General features: G+C 49.4%; 1 protein-coding gene across 1 annotated transcript; it reads left to right on the plus strand.

Moving 5' to 3' along the window:
• The first annotated feature begins 2,674 nt into the window (after nucleotides 1–2,674).
• On the plus strand, nucleotides 2,675–11,011 carry PCK2 (phosphoenolpyruvate carboxykinase 2, mitochondrial). The gene is made up of 10 exons (XM_040227299.1): nucleotides 2,675–2,882; nucleotides 4,919–5,164; nucleotides 5,801–5,985; nucleotides 6,072–6,275; nucleotides 6,611–6,798; nucleotides 7,110–7,272; nucleotides 7,535–7,753; nucleotides 9,601–9,738; nucleotides 10,031–10,126; nucleotides 10,364–11,011. The coding sequence occupies exons 1-10, from the start codon at nucleotides 2,854–2,856 to the stop codon at nucleotides 10,816–10,818; spliced, it is 1,923 nt and encodes a 640-aa protein (XP_040083233.1). The 5' UTR covers nucleotides 2,675–2,853; the 3' UTR covers nucleotides 10,819–11,011.
• The last annotated feature ends 4,804 nt before the right edge of the window (nucleotides 11,012–15,815 follow it).

Here is a 15,815-nt window from a genome sequence, read left to right on the forward strand (position 1 = left end):
GAAGGGGACGACCGAGGATGAGATGGCTGGATGGCATCATTGACTCGATGGACGTGAGTCTGAGTGAACTCCGGGAGTTGGTGATGAACAGGGAGGCCTGGCGTGCTGCGATTCATGGGGTCTCAAGGAGTCAGACACGACTGAGCAACTGAACTGAACTGAACTGAAGGCAAAGGTCAAGTGGGCAGACTGATTTGAGAGCTAATTGTGAAGTACAAATCCAAAGGTCCTGGTGTCTGATTGGCTGTGGAAGATAAGGAAGGAAGAGTCCAGACTGATTCAGCTTCCTCTGGGGCAGCTGGCTAGATAGTGATTCCATTTGCTGATAGGGAACCATGAGAGCAGAAGAGATGATGACCTATTGATATCAAGCTAGGCTCCATGGGGCTCCTAGGTACAAAGAATTTCTGTGTCCCCCATTTCTTTGATTATAGGAAACAGCCCTCATTCAGCCTCCATGACCTTCCCTGAGTTCCAGTGGACAGATTCAAGCAGTTGTTAACTAGGGAAGGGAAGAGACGCAAGACCAGGGAGACACAGTTAAGGCCAACTATGGGGCAAGGTCCTGTTTCCCTAGCAACTGATATACATAATAATATCCTTGAGTTATTTTGCAAATTCTGAAAACTTTTCCAGGTGGGAGAAGTTATCAAATGATGGTATGCTATCCACAAGCATGTACCAGTTGGACCTGAAGGTTGATGATGCTGATTCCTACTTACCTCATCACCAACCCATCAGAAGAACGTCCACAAATTGATCGTGCTCTCTTCGAACAATTATTATAAAATTTCTTACTATCTTCTCCAAGTTGGGACACACAGTTTTAAGGGCATTAACCCACTGTAGCCTCCTTTGCCTGGCAAAGTAATAAAGTTAATTATTTTCTACTTCACCCAAAACTCTGTCGCCAAGATTAGATTCGGCACCAAAGTACAGACAATCTGGGCTTTCAGCATCACTTTGAAAGGTTGGTTGTGATGCCACCAGTGTGCACATCTTTAGGCCAGAGAGCAGGCACAAAGAGGCAGCTCATTGCAGTGGAGTGGCTATAGACAGAGTTTGGATGTAGGGACTGGAAGAAATTGTCCCAAATACATACACACGAGGTTGAGTCCAGGATGTAGCCTGGGTGGAAGAGATGAGGGTCAGTAAAGAATTGATACTTTTGAACTGTGGTGTTGGAGAAGACTCTTGAGAGTCCCTTGGACTGCAAGGAGATCCAACCAGTCCATTCTGAAGGAGATCAACCCTGGGATTTCTTTGGAAGGAATGATGCTAAAGCTGAAACTCCAGTACTTTGGCCACCTCATGCGAAGAGTGGACTCATTGGAAAATACTTTGATGCTAGGAGGGATTGGGGGCAGGAGGAGAAGGGGCCGACCGAGGATGAGATGGCTGGATGGCATCACAGACTCGATAGACGTGAGTCTGAGTGAACTCCGGGAGTTGGTGATGGACAGGGAGGCCTGGTGTGATGCGATTCATGGGGTCGCAAAGAGTCGGACACGACTGAGCGACTGAACTGAACTGAGCAAGCCCAAGGCTGGAGACCAGCTCCCCTTTCTCAGCACAGAACTCTGAGAAATCAGAGAATCAGGACTGTTTCTGTTACAAATAGCAGAAATCCTCTTATAATTAGCTTGAGCAAGAGAAAACATTTATTGATTCCTAACCCTCGAATCAGGAATCTGTTGCTCTCTATCCCTCGGCCTGCTCCCTCTAGGCTGGCTTCCATCTCAGGCAGTTTCCTCCTTTGCAGGGCCAAGCCGACACCCAGCAGCAACAGGCTTAGGTTCTCCCAGCCCAGCAACCCCAGCAGATAGGGGGCCCATTTTGAAAGCTGACAGAAAAAGCCTGAGAGAGAGAGACATCACCCCCATTCCTGAATATTTCCACTGGCTATGGCCAGAGTAAAGAACACACAATTTGGCCAAGCTCAGAGCCCAACCCCAAGAGGCCCACAGGACCACACAGTTTGAGGAGGTGGTTCCCCAAAGGAACATCAGCGTGCTATTAACAGAAATAAGGAATGGATGCTGGCTTACCATAGCCATGTTGAGTTTGAGGTGCTATGACATTTGGGATAATACCCAGGGCCTCAAGCTGAAGACAGATGTCTAGATGGAGACATAACTTGAGAAATTACCAGAGGACTTTATGGTTGGTTGGGGCAGATGCGTTCTTCAGGAGAATGTGGAGGGAATGATCAGTCCAGAGCCCTAAAGATGAGATACTGGGGTGGAGAGACATTACCACCATGGTAGGGCAGAGAAGAATCCGCATCTCCGGGAGAAGAAACAAGGCTTGGGGAGCTCCTGATATTCGAGTCCTGGACAACAGAAGAGCCTGGGCTCAGAGTGCCCAAGCCCCAGGAGGAAAGGGAAAGGCAAAGCCCAGCCTCCGGCTTCTAAACCTCCAGCTTTCCGTGGGTTCCACCCCTGGCCTCGGCCCTAGTTCTTGGCTTGTTTGCCACACAGTGCCTGCCAGTCGCTATTTCCCAGGAGCAAGAGTCCTCAAAATTTCATCATGTGCAGGGGGCGAGGCGGACCGGTGGGGCGGGGCTTCGGGGCCGAGGAGAGGAACCAGTCCTCCAATGGGAGACAAGGGTTTGGGGGCTAGGATGCAGCTGGTGGGGCCGCGGCTGGGCGGACCCGCGGGTAGCCGGGGGGCGGAGAGAGGGTCTCGCCGGCCTTGCTGGGTCCCGCCCCTGCGCCGGCCCGCCTCCCTTTTAAGCGCCTCCCGCCTAGCCTGAGCTCCCGCTCTCGGCGCCGCTCCCTCGTTCCCCGCCCTCCTTATCTCTCCGGCTCCGCTCGGTTCTCGCGGCCACCCCGCAGCCCCAGCGCAGGTGCCATGGCCGCTATGTATCGCCCCGGCCTGCGGTGAGTGACCCCCAGACCGGGGCCGACCCTCACTTTCCGCCGCGCTCGCCCCCTCAGGGCTGCCGTACGCGTTGTCCTGCTCGCCCCCCTCGGCCTGGTTTTGCATCCGAGAGGAGGAGACGGGCAGGTGGCGAATGTGTCTGGATCTCGTCCTCTCGGCTCGTGCGTCACGCCGGAGATCGGGTCGGCCTCAGCCGCTCCGGGTGTCTCTGTTTCCGTCCCCTCCTCCCTCTCCCTGCTTTGCTGGTCCCTGACCACACCATCTGTATCTGCCACTCTCAGAACTTCCTTTCCCCCTCCTCGCTCGCCCTCGCGGGGCCCAGTCTCCATATCTCCTCCTTTGCTTGGTACAGATGTAAGTGGTTCCACAGGTTGCAGTGAGGAGAAGTAGGGCCCTGGGGTCAAGGATGCACGAACCCCTGGGGACTGAGCTCAGAGCTCCCTAAAGAAGGTAGAAGGTAAACAGCCATCCCCCTGCCTCCCCCAGATGGGAACCTGGCGGGGAGCCCTGCACAGCTAGAGGGGTCTGGGGTCCCAAGAGGGAGGGAGGCATGGTAGAGGTAGAGACCATGTTGCCTTCATTCTTACCTGGCTGGCTTCATCCCCTGTCTAGGACGAACCCCCAGGCGCTGCCTGTCTATCGTCACCACCTTTTCACAGCTTTCTGTCTTCCCTCTGTAGTCTCCCTTCTCAGCTTTTGTCTCAGAGTCTGAGCCGACCCCCTGTCTCTCCCACAGCTGGTTCTACTAGGCTAGCCATTGTGGGTGGTCTCTGGAGCAGAGAAAAAGGAGAAGGTCCCACTCCAGAGACTGGAGAAGAGCAGGGGGAGCTTCACAGGAGACTCCCGGAGGCAGTCTCCCCACAGAGAGAGGTTCTCCCCAAGGCTGAATGCCTTTAAAATTAATGCTTGGGGAAAACTCTCAGAGGCAGAACAGAACAGGTCCCAGGAGGCTTCCTCCTCTGCCCCTAGGGCCACACTAGGTCTCCACCCTGCCCTGCCCAGTGAAGCCACCCAGCTCCCAGGCACGGCCTGAGTGTCCTCTCTTCCCCAGGCTTCTTCCCTGTGAGTCTGAGCACCCTGCAGTCTAATGCTCCACCCCACCGCCAAAGCTCTAGGCATTTGTTCTTTAGGAAAGAGAGCCAAGGGAGGGACAGGGTCATGCAGTGCTGGGCGTGTAGGGTACAGTTGCTGGTGGGCAAGGCCCTGGCATAGGAGGAGGGTAACTTCCCTCTCTTGGCCTTTGCTCTTTCTGCATCACTTCACCTTGGGTCCAGGCCAATCAGAGCAGACCCTACTTTTCCCTCTCCTAAGGGTGTGAAGGGACAGATTCCAGGGGCTCTGTTCTAAGAATTGGGGCATGCAGCCCAGCCAGTGATATTCCCTGACAGTCAGCCTTCCACACAGTTTGAAAATACCTACCTACCCAGTGGCAACACTTTATGCAATCCTTGTTGGGCCGCTGGGCAGCCACAGATCCAATGCCTGAAACCCTGACATCCAATCACCCACTCTTTGTGCAAGGGCCCAAATCGAAAAAATTGGGACTTAACCACGTCACAGACCTGGTCCTCTGCTTGAAGCTTTCACAGTCTTACAGCATACAAAACTATACTTGAGAATGAAAAGAACACCAGAAACATGAAGCTGTCACCTGGGCACAATTTATTGACATTTGGGCCACAGGACACCTCATTTCCAGACATTGACCAGATGTAGTAAACCATGGGCATGAGCCAAGCCTACAATAACATCAGCATGCCTAAACATATACTTCCATATTGCCAGACATGTGCCTTTATGCTCATTTGGTGATACCTGTCCCTTGCTAATCAGGAGACACCTTCACTAAGCCTCATAAAGGCCACAAAATACACATGGCCTGAACCCATCACCTTTACCTAGTCTGACCTCTTCGTGGTGCCTATACCCAGATGGACTTTAGCTTGTCTTTAGAAGCCAGCCCTCTGTACCCTTGACTTGCCCATCTTCCATGAGAACACCTGGCCCATTACCTCTCTTGTTTCTTCTCTCGCAGGCTTAGCTGGCACAGGCTGAGCCCCTGGGGTTGGTCGTCACGGTGTAGCATCCAGACACTGCGAGTCCTCAGCGGAGATCTGGGCCAACTGCCTGCTAAGGTTCGAGACTTTGTGGAGCACAGTGCCCGCCTGTGCCAACCAGAGGGCATCCACATCTGTGATGGGACCGAGGCAGAGAACACTGCCACACTGGCCCTTCTGGAACAGCAGGGACTCATCCGAAAACTCCCAAAGTACAACAATTGGTAAGTCCTGAGCCCAGCAACCTGCGACATGGGGGCAGCTGCGTGGACGGAGGCCACTTTGGGTTTACCGAGACAAAATCCAATTTTAAATAGACCATGCCAATGGAATAAGCAGAATGGAGCTTTGAGGGAAACCATCAGAAATTATTGCGGTTGGTCTATACTTTTATGTTAAGTTGATACAAATAAAAGCCTTTACTTTTTTTTTTTTTTTACTTACAAATTCAGGGAGTTTCTGCCAGGGCAGAGGCCATTAGATGGCTGGGGGCCAAGGGAACTACCCCTTAGATTGGGACAAAACCTGGGGGAGAGAACTTCCCTGGTGGTCCAGTGGTTAAGAATCTGCCTTGCAAAGCAGAGGACGCGAGTTTGATCCCTGGTCCAGGAACTAAGATCCCACATGGTGCAGAGCAACTAAGCCCCCACACTGCAATTACTGAGCCCATGTGCTTGGCATGCCGCAAACTAAGACCCAAAAATTAAAAAAAAAAAATCTGGGGGAAGAACTGAGATGCAAACGGATGGGAAAAAATAAGGCCAACAGAAGACCTGGAGACAAAGCTGGACATGAAAGAGTGGGTCTGGGGTGAGGGCGGTCTGCTGGCCACTATCTTCTTGATATCCGCTCTCCCCCAGCTGGCTGGCCCGCACAGACCCCAAGGATGTGGCACGAGTAGAGAGCAAGACGGTGATTGTAACTGCTTCTCAACGGGACACGGTGCCCCTCCCGGCTGGTGGGGCCCGTGGGCAGCTGGGCAACTGGATGTCCCCAGCTGAGTTCCAGCAAGCTGTGGATGAGAGGTTTCCAGGCTGCATGCAGGGTAATCAGGGCAGGGACACAGAGGCAGGGGCACTGAAGGTATCAACAGGTTGGAACCCTTCATCCAGGTGGCGTTTTCCTCCGTAGGCCGAACCATGTACGTGCTTCCGTTCAGCATGGGTCCCGTGGGCTCCCCGCTGTCCCGCATCGGAGTGCAGCTCACAGACTCTGCCTACGTGGTGGCAAGCATGCGGATTATGACCCGGCTGGGGACGCCTGTGCTTCAGGCCCTGGGAGATGGCGACTTTGTCAAGTGTCTTCACTCTGTGGGCCAACCCTTGACTGGGCAAGGTGAGCACCTGCTCTGCCCAGGGGAGGACACAGAGGCCCGCTTGTACTCAGAGGGAACCCCACAGCCTAGCCATCCTGATTAGTAAGATAGTGAAGTCCCATGTTCTAGAGCAGGAGTGGGCTGGGAGTGAGTCTGTGTTGACAAAGTCGTTTGCACAAGATTGAGAAGAATTATCCAAGAATAGGGGCACAGGAGCTGACAGGTGTCATGAGGTAGGAGGTTTTAGCCACCCATTGACACCCAGTGTCTTTCCTGCCAACCCCAATCCCTCCAGCCCCTGACACCCTGATGCTTGATGCCCCTGCCAGCAGCCCCATGAATCCATTGTCCCCAGGGGAGCCGGTGCACCAGTGGCCATGCAATCCAGAGAAAACCCTGATTGGCCACGTGCCCGACCAGCGGGAGATCATCTCCTTCGGCAGCGGCTATGGCGGCAACTCCCTGCTGGGCAAGAAGTGCTTTGCCCTTCGCATCGCCTCTCGGCTGGCCCGGGATGAGGGCTGGCTGGCGGAGCACATGCTGGTGAGGGCCTGGTGAGGGTCTGAGAGGGGCAGGCCAGGGGTGGGGCCTGACCAGCCAGCCTCAGCCTCGCCTCTCCACTGCCAGACTGGAGGCCAAGGACTCAGCCCAAATGCCCGAAGCTTTGGCCTGAGGCTGCTGACTGTTGGGGGACTTCCCCTTGCTGCCACCCCAGGCCCCATGGCCAGGCGGTGTACCCAATTAGTGAATAAACCTTGGTCTTCCCTGTCGACCCCAGCTGTCCTTCCCAAGCAGACCATTCCTGACCTCCGTCTGGTGCTCTCTTCCTTGTCCTCTCTCTCCCCAACTCGCAGATCCTGGGTATCACCAATCCCGTGGGGAAGAAGCGCTATGTGGCAGCCGCCTTCCCCAGTGCTTGTGGCAAGACAAACCTGGCCATGATGCGGCCGGCACTGCCAGGCTGGAAAGTGGAGTGTGTCGGGGATGACATTGCCTGGATGAGGTTTGACAGTGATGGTGAGAGGCCCTCAGATCATACTCTGGGTTCTGGTTCGACGTTCCCCTCACTGCTCAGGATGAACTTTGTCAGTGAGAACCTTTTCCTGAACAACCGCCCCACACCCCTGCCTCCTGGCAGTCCCCACCCTGGAGATGCAGAGCCTTTCCCCTCAGATCTAGGGTCTAGCTCAGGGCAGGGAGTAGCTGAGCAAGACCTTCCAAGACTGAGCCTCTCAACTCTTCCTGGTTAGTCCTTCCTTTTTTTCACTTCTCCCAACAGGTCGACTCCGGGCCATCAACCCTGAGAATGGCTTCTTTGGGGTGGCCCCTGGCACCTCTGCCACCACCAATCCCAATGCTATGGCCACAATCCAGAGTAACACCATTTTCACCAATGTGGCTGAGACCAGCGATGGTGGCGTGTACTGGGAGGGCATCGATCAGCCTCTTCCACCTGGAGTCACCGTGACCTCCTGGCTAGGCAAACCCTGGAAACCTGGTATGAGGGGTTAGTCAGACCCGGGGCTCAGTACCTTGTTGATGTAAAGGAACCTGCAGCCACCTCCCAGGACCTCTGGGAGGCCCAGGGATTTATGAATGTTCTGTTTTCTAACCCTAAGCAAGATCTCAAGTCACATCCCAGCTCCACCAAGTATTGGCTCTGGGGCCTGACTGAGTTGCTAAAACCTCCTGAGCTTCAGGGTCCCCATCACTTGAATGGGGGTAGTTATTACAGTACCTAGCTCATAAGGTATTGGAGGATTAAATAATGCATGTAAAAGGTTCAACATAGTGCCAAATACATAATAAATTCTCAATATAAGCTGAATGTTTTTAAAGGGGAAGGGCTGTCTTGGAAATTATTACAGAAAGAATTGGACTCAAAGCACAATCCGTAAAGTTGGACCCATTAGGAAGGAGGAAGCCTGCCCCTCCCCTCCCCTGGGTCCCCACCGCCACCCCCCTAAAATAACCATTGGCTAAAGGTCAGTATTGTTAACTTTCCCCTGCTCTTCCAACATATTCACCCCAGTCCTTTCAAACGAAGTTAGACCAGCTCTTTAGCCTCTCCTGGAAGCTAGTTTCTCAACCATGTCATTACTCTCCAGTGCCCTGCCGCCCTCCCCTTCCCCCAGCCCTGCACTCTGGACCTTCAGCTTTTAGTGGCCTTTGGCATTTAGACAGCCGAGATCTAGGGTTGGGAGCAAAGAAGAGCTTAGCAGGGGAGGGTGGCCTGTGGTCACTGAAGCCTACATTCAAGTTTTCCAAGCTGGCTTAGCAGTCACCCTCTTCATGTAATCATCCTTCATTTTCTCTAACACCATCATTAAGCCCTCCTCAGCCTCCCCACCCAACTGCGAAATCCAAGAAACTTTCATATTTCCCCATAGGCTAGTTGCCCAACCCTTTCATCATCTCTGGATTCAGGGGTATTACTAGGGCATGTTGTACCAGCTTCAGTTCTCAGAATAATACCCTGAGCTAGGTCCTGAACTGAGGATGAAAGTGCCAGAGAGAAGCATAAGGGATGGTTCTTATATGAGGGTAGAGGCAGGAGCCAGGGCTGGAGCAGGGCAGGGTACACTGGCTCTGTGACTCCCTTGCCCCCCAGGTCTGAGCAGCAACTTCTAGCAGAGAAAGTACTGTGCCCGTTCAGGGCCCCCATGATGGGGCTTTATACATATGCCACTGACTCGGTCCCATCTCCTCTCCAGGCATCTGAAGGGGCCTAAAATGACCTCCTCAGGTTACAACTGTCCAGGTTACGTCTTCAACTGAGTTCTTCAAGCCCTGTCACTCCAGCAGGGTCCAAGCAGACCCAGGGAAATTACCAAAATACTGCCTGCTTTAAAATTAGTTCCTGTTTGCATTTTGATAACTCAGGAAATTCTGTCTTCCACCATTTGCTGATGGAAAGTCAGTTATCTGAAATACTGACCTGACAGTCTCAGTTTTTGCCTTAGGTTTGAGTGTTTATTTAAATGATAATCTCATAAAAGAAGAGTTTCTGGGGCAAAATTTCTATTATAACTCTATGACAGTATTTAACCCCATTCCCTTGAGCACTGGCCAAGTTCTGTAACTTAGTATAAACATTAATATCCTGCTAAACCCCAGTTCCTCTCCCATTCTTTTCTCCCATAACTCAGTTGGCAGCACCATCATGGATAAATAACTTGATCTTCAGGGGACATGTTCTGGCTCCCTTCTCCCTACTAACCTCCAACTCAAGGTTGCAGGGAGCTGATGAGGCAAAAAGAAATTGTGCAAGAGTGCCTGCAAAGGTATGTGTGTTGGGAGTGGACATGCCCTTGGAAGTGATAGTATTTGTATTTGCTCTGCCAGGTGACAAGGAGCCCTGTGCGCATCCCAACTCTCGCTTTTGTGCCCCGGCTCGCCAGTGCCCCATCATAGACCCCGCCTGGGAGGCCCCAGAGGGAGTCCCCATTGACGCCATCATCTTTGGAGGCCGTAGACCCAAAGGTAAACATCATGCAGGCTCTGTGCCTTCTGGGTTAAGAGTCAGGCTCTCTATCAGGGCACACCTCCCTCTTGTATTTAAAGCTCAGAGGGCCTCAACCTGGATTGCTAACTACAGCTGTCTGCCTGTAGAGCACCCCCCCACCTGGAGAATCAAGGTGGAGGGGGGCGGCATGGGGTTTGAAAATCCATAGTGGAGGTCCTAGGAGAGAGTAGGAGTCGAGATCACCAGAAGGGATAGAGTGATGGTGCAAAGATAAAGGGCTGCCTTTGACCATGTGCCCTGGTACCCCAGGAGTCCCCCTGGTATATGAGGCCTTCAACTGGCGCCACGGGGTGTTCGTGGGCAGTGCCATGCGCTCTGAGGCGACTGCAGCGGCTGAACACAAAGGTGAGTGCCCTCCCTGCTTTGCTCCTGTCCCCACCTTGCCTCTTCTCTCCCTCCCTGAGCCAGACCTTCCTCCTGCCCACCCCTTCCCAGGTGTATCTTTTCCCCACTCCCCTCCCCTAGCCCTGCCTTAAGGATATTCCAGTACCACCACCATTTCACAGCTTCCTCCAGCTGGAGGCAGGATACTCTTCTCCAGTAAGAAAGGAGATTCCTTACCCATCCTGCTCCCCTCCCCAGGGAAAGTCATCATGCATGACCCATTTGCCATGCGGCCATTTTTCGGCTACAACTTTGGGCGCTACCTTGAACACTGGCTGAGCATGGAGGGGCGCAAGGGGGTCCGGTTGCCCCGCATCTTCCATGTCAACTGGTTCCGGCGCAACAAGGAAGGCCGCTTCCTGTGGCCAGGCTTTGGAGAGAATGCCCGGGTGCTAGACTGGATCTGCCGACGGCTTGACGGGGAGGACAGTGCCCGGGAGACACCCATCGGGCTGGTGCCTAAGGAAGGCGCCTTGGATCTCAGCAGCCTGGGGGCCATAGACACCACCCAGCTGTTCTCCCTTCCCAAGGACTTTTGGCAACAGGAGGTTCATGACATTCGGAGCTATCTGACAGAGCAGGTCAACCAGGATCTGCCCAAGGAAGTGCTGGCTGAGCTGGAGGCCCTGGAGGGACGTGTGCGCAGAATGTGATCTGAGCCTTCAGCTAGCAAGGGGGCAGAGCACCCCCCACCCCCACCTTCAACTCCCCTGGAATAAGCAAGCCAGCAGGCTTGCAGAAACTATGAGCAACTTAACAACACTCTCATCCTCTGGGTGCTGTGAGATCAAGCCCTGGAGCTTTCCCCACATGCTGCCTAATAATGAGATGCTCATTTATATAACATTTGTGCTGTTTTCATTTCCTGCCTGTCTTCACAGGCTTCCCTTTAACACTAATTTCACAATCTTCTTCCAAGCAGCTGGTGTCCCAGTGCAGCCTGCCCTGGCATGGCCCAGTGGTATAAGGATCTCTCTCATAGGCAGCTCAACCACCGAGCCAGATAAGTAGAAATTGCTAGGAGAAGACAGTATCTACTGGTGTCCTGAGGAATTAAAAAGGAGGGACCTCTGTGAGCAGCTCAGTATAGCCTCCAGGCCTAAAATTCCTAATCTCCCATCAGAGAAGCAGAAGCCTCTATGACCCCACTCCAGTGAAGCGGCTCCACTGTCAAGTTTTCAGACTTGTTTTTCCTCCTGCATTACCCTGAAGTTTGACTCACAAAGTGTTCATGAGAGCTGATTCAATATTGAGGCAGCTAACGCTTCCATAGTACCTTCTGTGTGACAGGCACTGTTCAGGAGTGACGGCTGAGAGTAACTTCACCCGTGATCTGGATCTGCCTGAGTGAATGTATAAACTGAGATGGGTATGATGGAAGTTTGTACCCACAAAATGAGGATAAATATTCACAAAATAACTGAAAATTCCTCAGAAGAAAACCTTGGAGGAGGAAACAACAAATGTTTTTTATAGAAAACAGCCAATAACCAGTTATAATGTGTAAAGAGCAAAAAGGAATCTAAAGTCAGAGTGGATTACATGCTAAAACACAGCAGTGGAGTCCATGGCACTAAAATAGATTTTAAACTGCACTAATAGATATTAAAACTTCATACATAGCATGTGATAGCTAACAATATGATCAGAGGTAGCATAGTGTAGATGTTAGACACATAGTAGACTCAAGCCAGGAGTGCCTCTCAGTTTCTTCAGCTATAAAAAGGGGATGTGCCTACATCTGACAGTGTTGTTTGGATTAAGAGTCAGTGAAGCCAGGCACTCATAACTATGCCTGACAAGGAATAACCATTGAATAAGTTAGCTGTCCTCACCTTTTCACTCTATATGGATTAGAGTGGGCCCCGTAGGCATGTTATACACTGCTGACTTGACAGTTTAAGAGGAAAGTGAGCAATGTAAATACAATTTAGAGGAGAAAGAAAATAGGTTGGAAATAAAGTCATTCCTGGAAAGAGGCAGGGAACTGAGATTCCAGGCACCTTTCTGATACCATACCTAAATGCACAGGAATAGGAAGGTGTTATAGCCTTAAAAATTAGTCTGGAGATTTCCCTGAAAATCCAGTGGCTGTCAGAAAACTAAGATCCCACATGCTGCATGACAAGGCCAAAAAAACGTTTTGTGTGTGTGTGTGTTTTTTTTCCAAAGAAGACATACAGCTGGCCAACAGGAATATGAAAAAATCTCAACTTCACTAATTATTAGAGAAATGCAATGAGATATCACCTCATACTGGTCAGAATGGCCATCATCAAAGTCTACAAATAAATGCTGGAGAGGGTGTGGAGAAAAGGGAACCCTCCTACACTGTTGGTGAGAATGTAAACTGGTGCAGCCACTATGGAGAACACCATGTAAGTTCCTTAAAAAACTAAAATCAGAGTTACCATATGATCAGCAATCCCACTCCTGGGCATATATCCAGAGAAAACTAGAATTTGAAGATACACGCACCCCAGTGTTCACTGCAGCACTATTTACAATAGCCAAAACATGAAAGGAACCTAAATGTCCATTGGGAAAAAAAATGTCCATCAATAGATGAATGGATAAAGATGTGGTATATATATACAATGAAATATTAACCATAGAAAAGAATAAAATAATGCCATTTGCAGAAACACAGATGAACTTGGAGATTATCATATTAAGTAAGCCAGACAGAGAAGACAAATATATATCACTTACATATTGAATCTGAAAGGGTACAAGTGAGCTTATTTACTAAACAGAAATAGACCCACACAGAGGAAACAAACTTATGGTTACCACAGCAGAAGGTATGAGGAAGGGATACATTAGGAGAATGGAATTAACATATACACCCTACTATATATAAAATATAGATAATAAACAAGGACCTGTATAGCACAGGGAACTATAAATATTTTCTAATAACTATAAAAGAAACTAATCTGAAAAAGAATACATACACACACATATATGTATCTGAATCACTGCTGTACACCTGAAACTAATACAACTATACCTCAATTTTTTTTTTAATTTTTTATTTTACTTTACAATTCTGTATTGGTTTTGCCATACATTGACATGAATCCACCACGGGTGTACATGCGTTCCCAAACATGAACCCCCCTCCCACCCCCCTCCCCACAACATCTCTCTGGGTCATCCCCGTGTACTAGCCCCAAGCGTGCCGTATCCTGCATTGGACATAGACTGGCAATTCGATTCTTACATGATATTATACATGTTTCAATGCCATTCTCCCAAATCATCTCACCCTCTCCCTCTCCCTCTGAGTCCAAAAGTCGGCTGTACACATCTGTGTCTTTTTTGCTGTCCTGCATACAGGGTCATCATTGCCATCTTTCTAAATTCCATATATATGTGTTAGTATACTGTATTGGTGTTTTACTTTCTGGCTTACTTCACTCTGTATAATCGGCGCCAGTTTCATCCATCTCATCAGAACTGATTCAAATGTATTCTTTTTAACGGCTAATACTCAATTTTTTAAATTAAAAAAAATAAAAAGCCTGGACAAATCCCCATTAAAAAGAAAAAAAGATTTTGCCAATTAGAATAAAATTGCATGCCCTGCAGCTCCGGATAAATGATAAAATATAGTTAACACATTTTATTAAACTTTTTATTTTAAACTAAAACATAGGTATAGAAAACCATACAAAATAAAAGTATAGCTTAATAAACTAAATCGAAACTTGAAGTCATTACCCAGAAAAATAGAACTTTGCCAAACACTAAAACTGCCACCACTATCACCACCAGTTCCTCATCTTCACAGTCCCTCCCCTTCCTGGTGTAAATTGACACCATGGTTCTTGATAATCACATCCTTGCTTTTTTCCTGTATTTCCTAAATCCAGAACCCTAGACATTATAGCCTAACCTTATCCATTAAAAAAAAAACAAACCTGTATACCTTTTATATCTCTTTCAATCTACAGGTTACCCCTCTACTCTTTTCTTCAATTTAACCGTTGAAGAATCCAGGCCTAGATGTTCATCGCCTAGATTCATTAATTTGTTAGGGATTTCAGAAAAGCTGTCCTCAAACTCTGTCATAATCTTTGGAATTCCCTTACAAAGGGACACTCCTTTTATTTTCTGTTTTCATTACCCTGAGGCATAGTTTATACAGGTACAGCAAGATGACTGCTTGATTCTTTTCCTTAACTTACCATCTTCAGTATAATGTGTTTTGGGACTTTTCTGGCGGTCCAGTGAGTGGCTAAGACTCTGAGCTCCCAATGCAGCAGTCCCAATTCCTGGCCAAGGAACTAGATCCCTCATGCCACAACCAAAGACCCCATGGGCCGCAACTGGAACCTGGCACAAATAAATGTTTTACTTATTTAAAAAAATAATGATTTGGTTTCATATCATCCTTCAAACAGGTGACCAGGTTGGTTTTTTTTTGTGTGACCAATTAGTTACACACACACACACCCATTATGAACTCAAGGATTTAAACATAGTTAATGTTTATTAAATTATCCTTATAATGCTCAAATCACCCCTTCTTTGGCCATAGGCTTGGCTCCTGAGTCCTTTTGACTTTACCCTGATAATGTTTACTGGCTTCTTTACTATCTGGTATGGTAAGTTCCATGCTTTCCTTGTACATCTCCTACCCTAGACCCGGCGCTAGAGGTAAAGAACCCACCTGCCAATGCAGGACACATAAGAGACACAGGTTTGATCCCTGGGTTGGGAAGATTCCCTGAAGGAGGACATGGCAACCCACTCCAGTATTCGTGCCTGCAGAAGCCCACAGACAGAGGAGCCTGGCAGGCTACATTCCATAAGGTCGCAGAGTCAGACAGGACTGAGCACGCACACATGCACCCCAGACCTACCCCAAGCTCTGGTTTCCTTCATGGGAAATGGTATTTTAAGATTTAGGTGGTAGGAATGTTTATTGCTACTAGATTGTTTCTAGATCTTTTCAGTGGATAGGGATAGGAAAATAAAACACCTCTTGAGTTCAAACTGATAGTTCCTATTCAAACTCAGAGCTAAAGTGTTTTTAACTTCTATATCATATTTATACCTCCTACCCGCCACACAAAAAATTCTGGTTCCCAAGGACACAAAAGTATTAGAAATCCCGTAATTACTCAATTGCTTTATAGTCAACACACTTAAGTCCTGGGTAAACCAGCATACTTCCCCCTTTCCTTCTACATTGAGCATGCTATAAGAAGAGAATGTATAAACACACGTCATCCATCACTTCAGAAGACAAAACGTTCCTTTGTGTTGCCCACGTGTTCCTTTGTAGCTGGACATGTGTTCCAGGAGCTCTGCCGTCACCAGGCTGGGATTAGGGAGAGGGAGGACAAAGGTAGCCAGAGAAAAATTTGTTTTCCTTCTCTCCTCTCAAGCCCAGCCCGCCCCCTGGTGGACATGCTAATGAGCAGGAAATGCCCAAAGCCGGTCAGACGGGAAGTCAACTAGCTGACATTTACAGAGCAATCACTAGAACCAGTCCTAAAATGGGTGCTAACTAGAAAACCCCTCTGTTGCTTTAAGTGTAGGTGGGGAGAGTGGAGATTGCCCAAACGAAAAGCACTTACAAACTGTTGCCAAGCAACGTGCCAAATTTCAAATTCATGAGAGGAAGGGCCAATAAAGT

The sequence above is a fragment of the Oryx dammah genome, unplaced genomic scaffold (genome assembly GCF_014754425.2).
Source record: "Oryx dammah isolate SB20612 unplaced genomic scaffold, SCBI_Odam_1.1 HiC_scaffold_26, whole genome shotgun sequence".
Lineage (NCBI taxonomy): Eukaryota > Metazoa > Chordata > Mammalia > Artiodactyla > Bovidae > Oryx > Oryx dammah.

Coding starts and splice junctions, on each gene's coding strand:
- PCK2 (XM_040227299.1), top strand. CDS start 2,854: ATGGCCGCTATGTATCGCCCCGGCCTGCG. Junction 6,276..6,610: donor CCAACCCTTGACTGGGCAAG/GTGAGCACCTGC, acceptor CATTGTCCCCAG/GGGAGCCGGTGCACCAGTGG. Junction 7,754..9,600: donor AGGCAAACCCTGGAAACCTG/GTATGAGGGGTT, acceptor TTGCTCTGCCAG/GTGACAAGGAGCCCTGTGCG.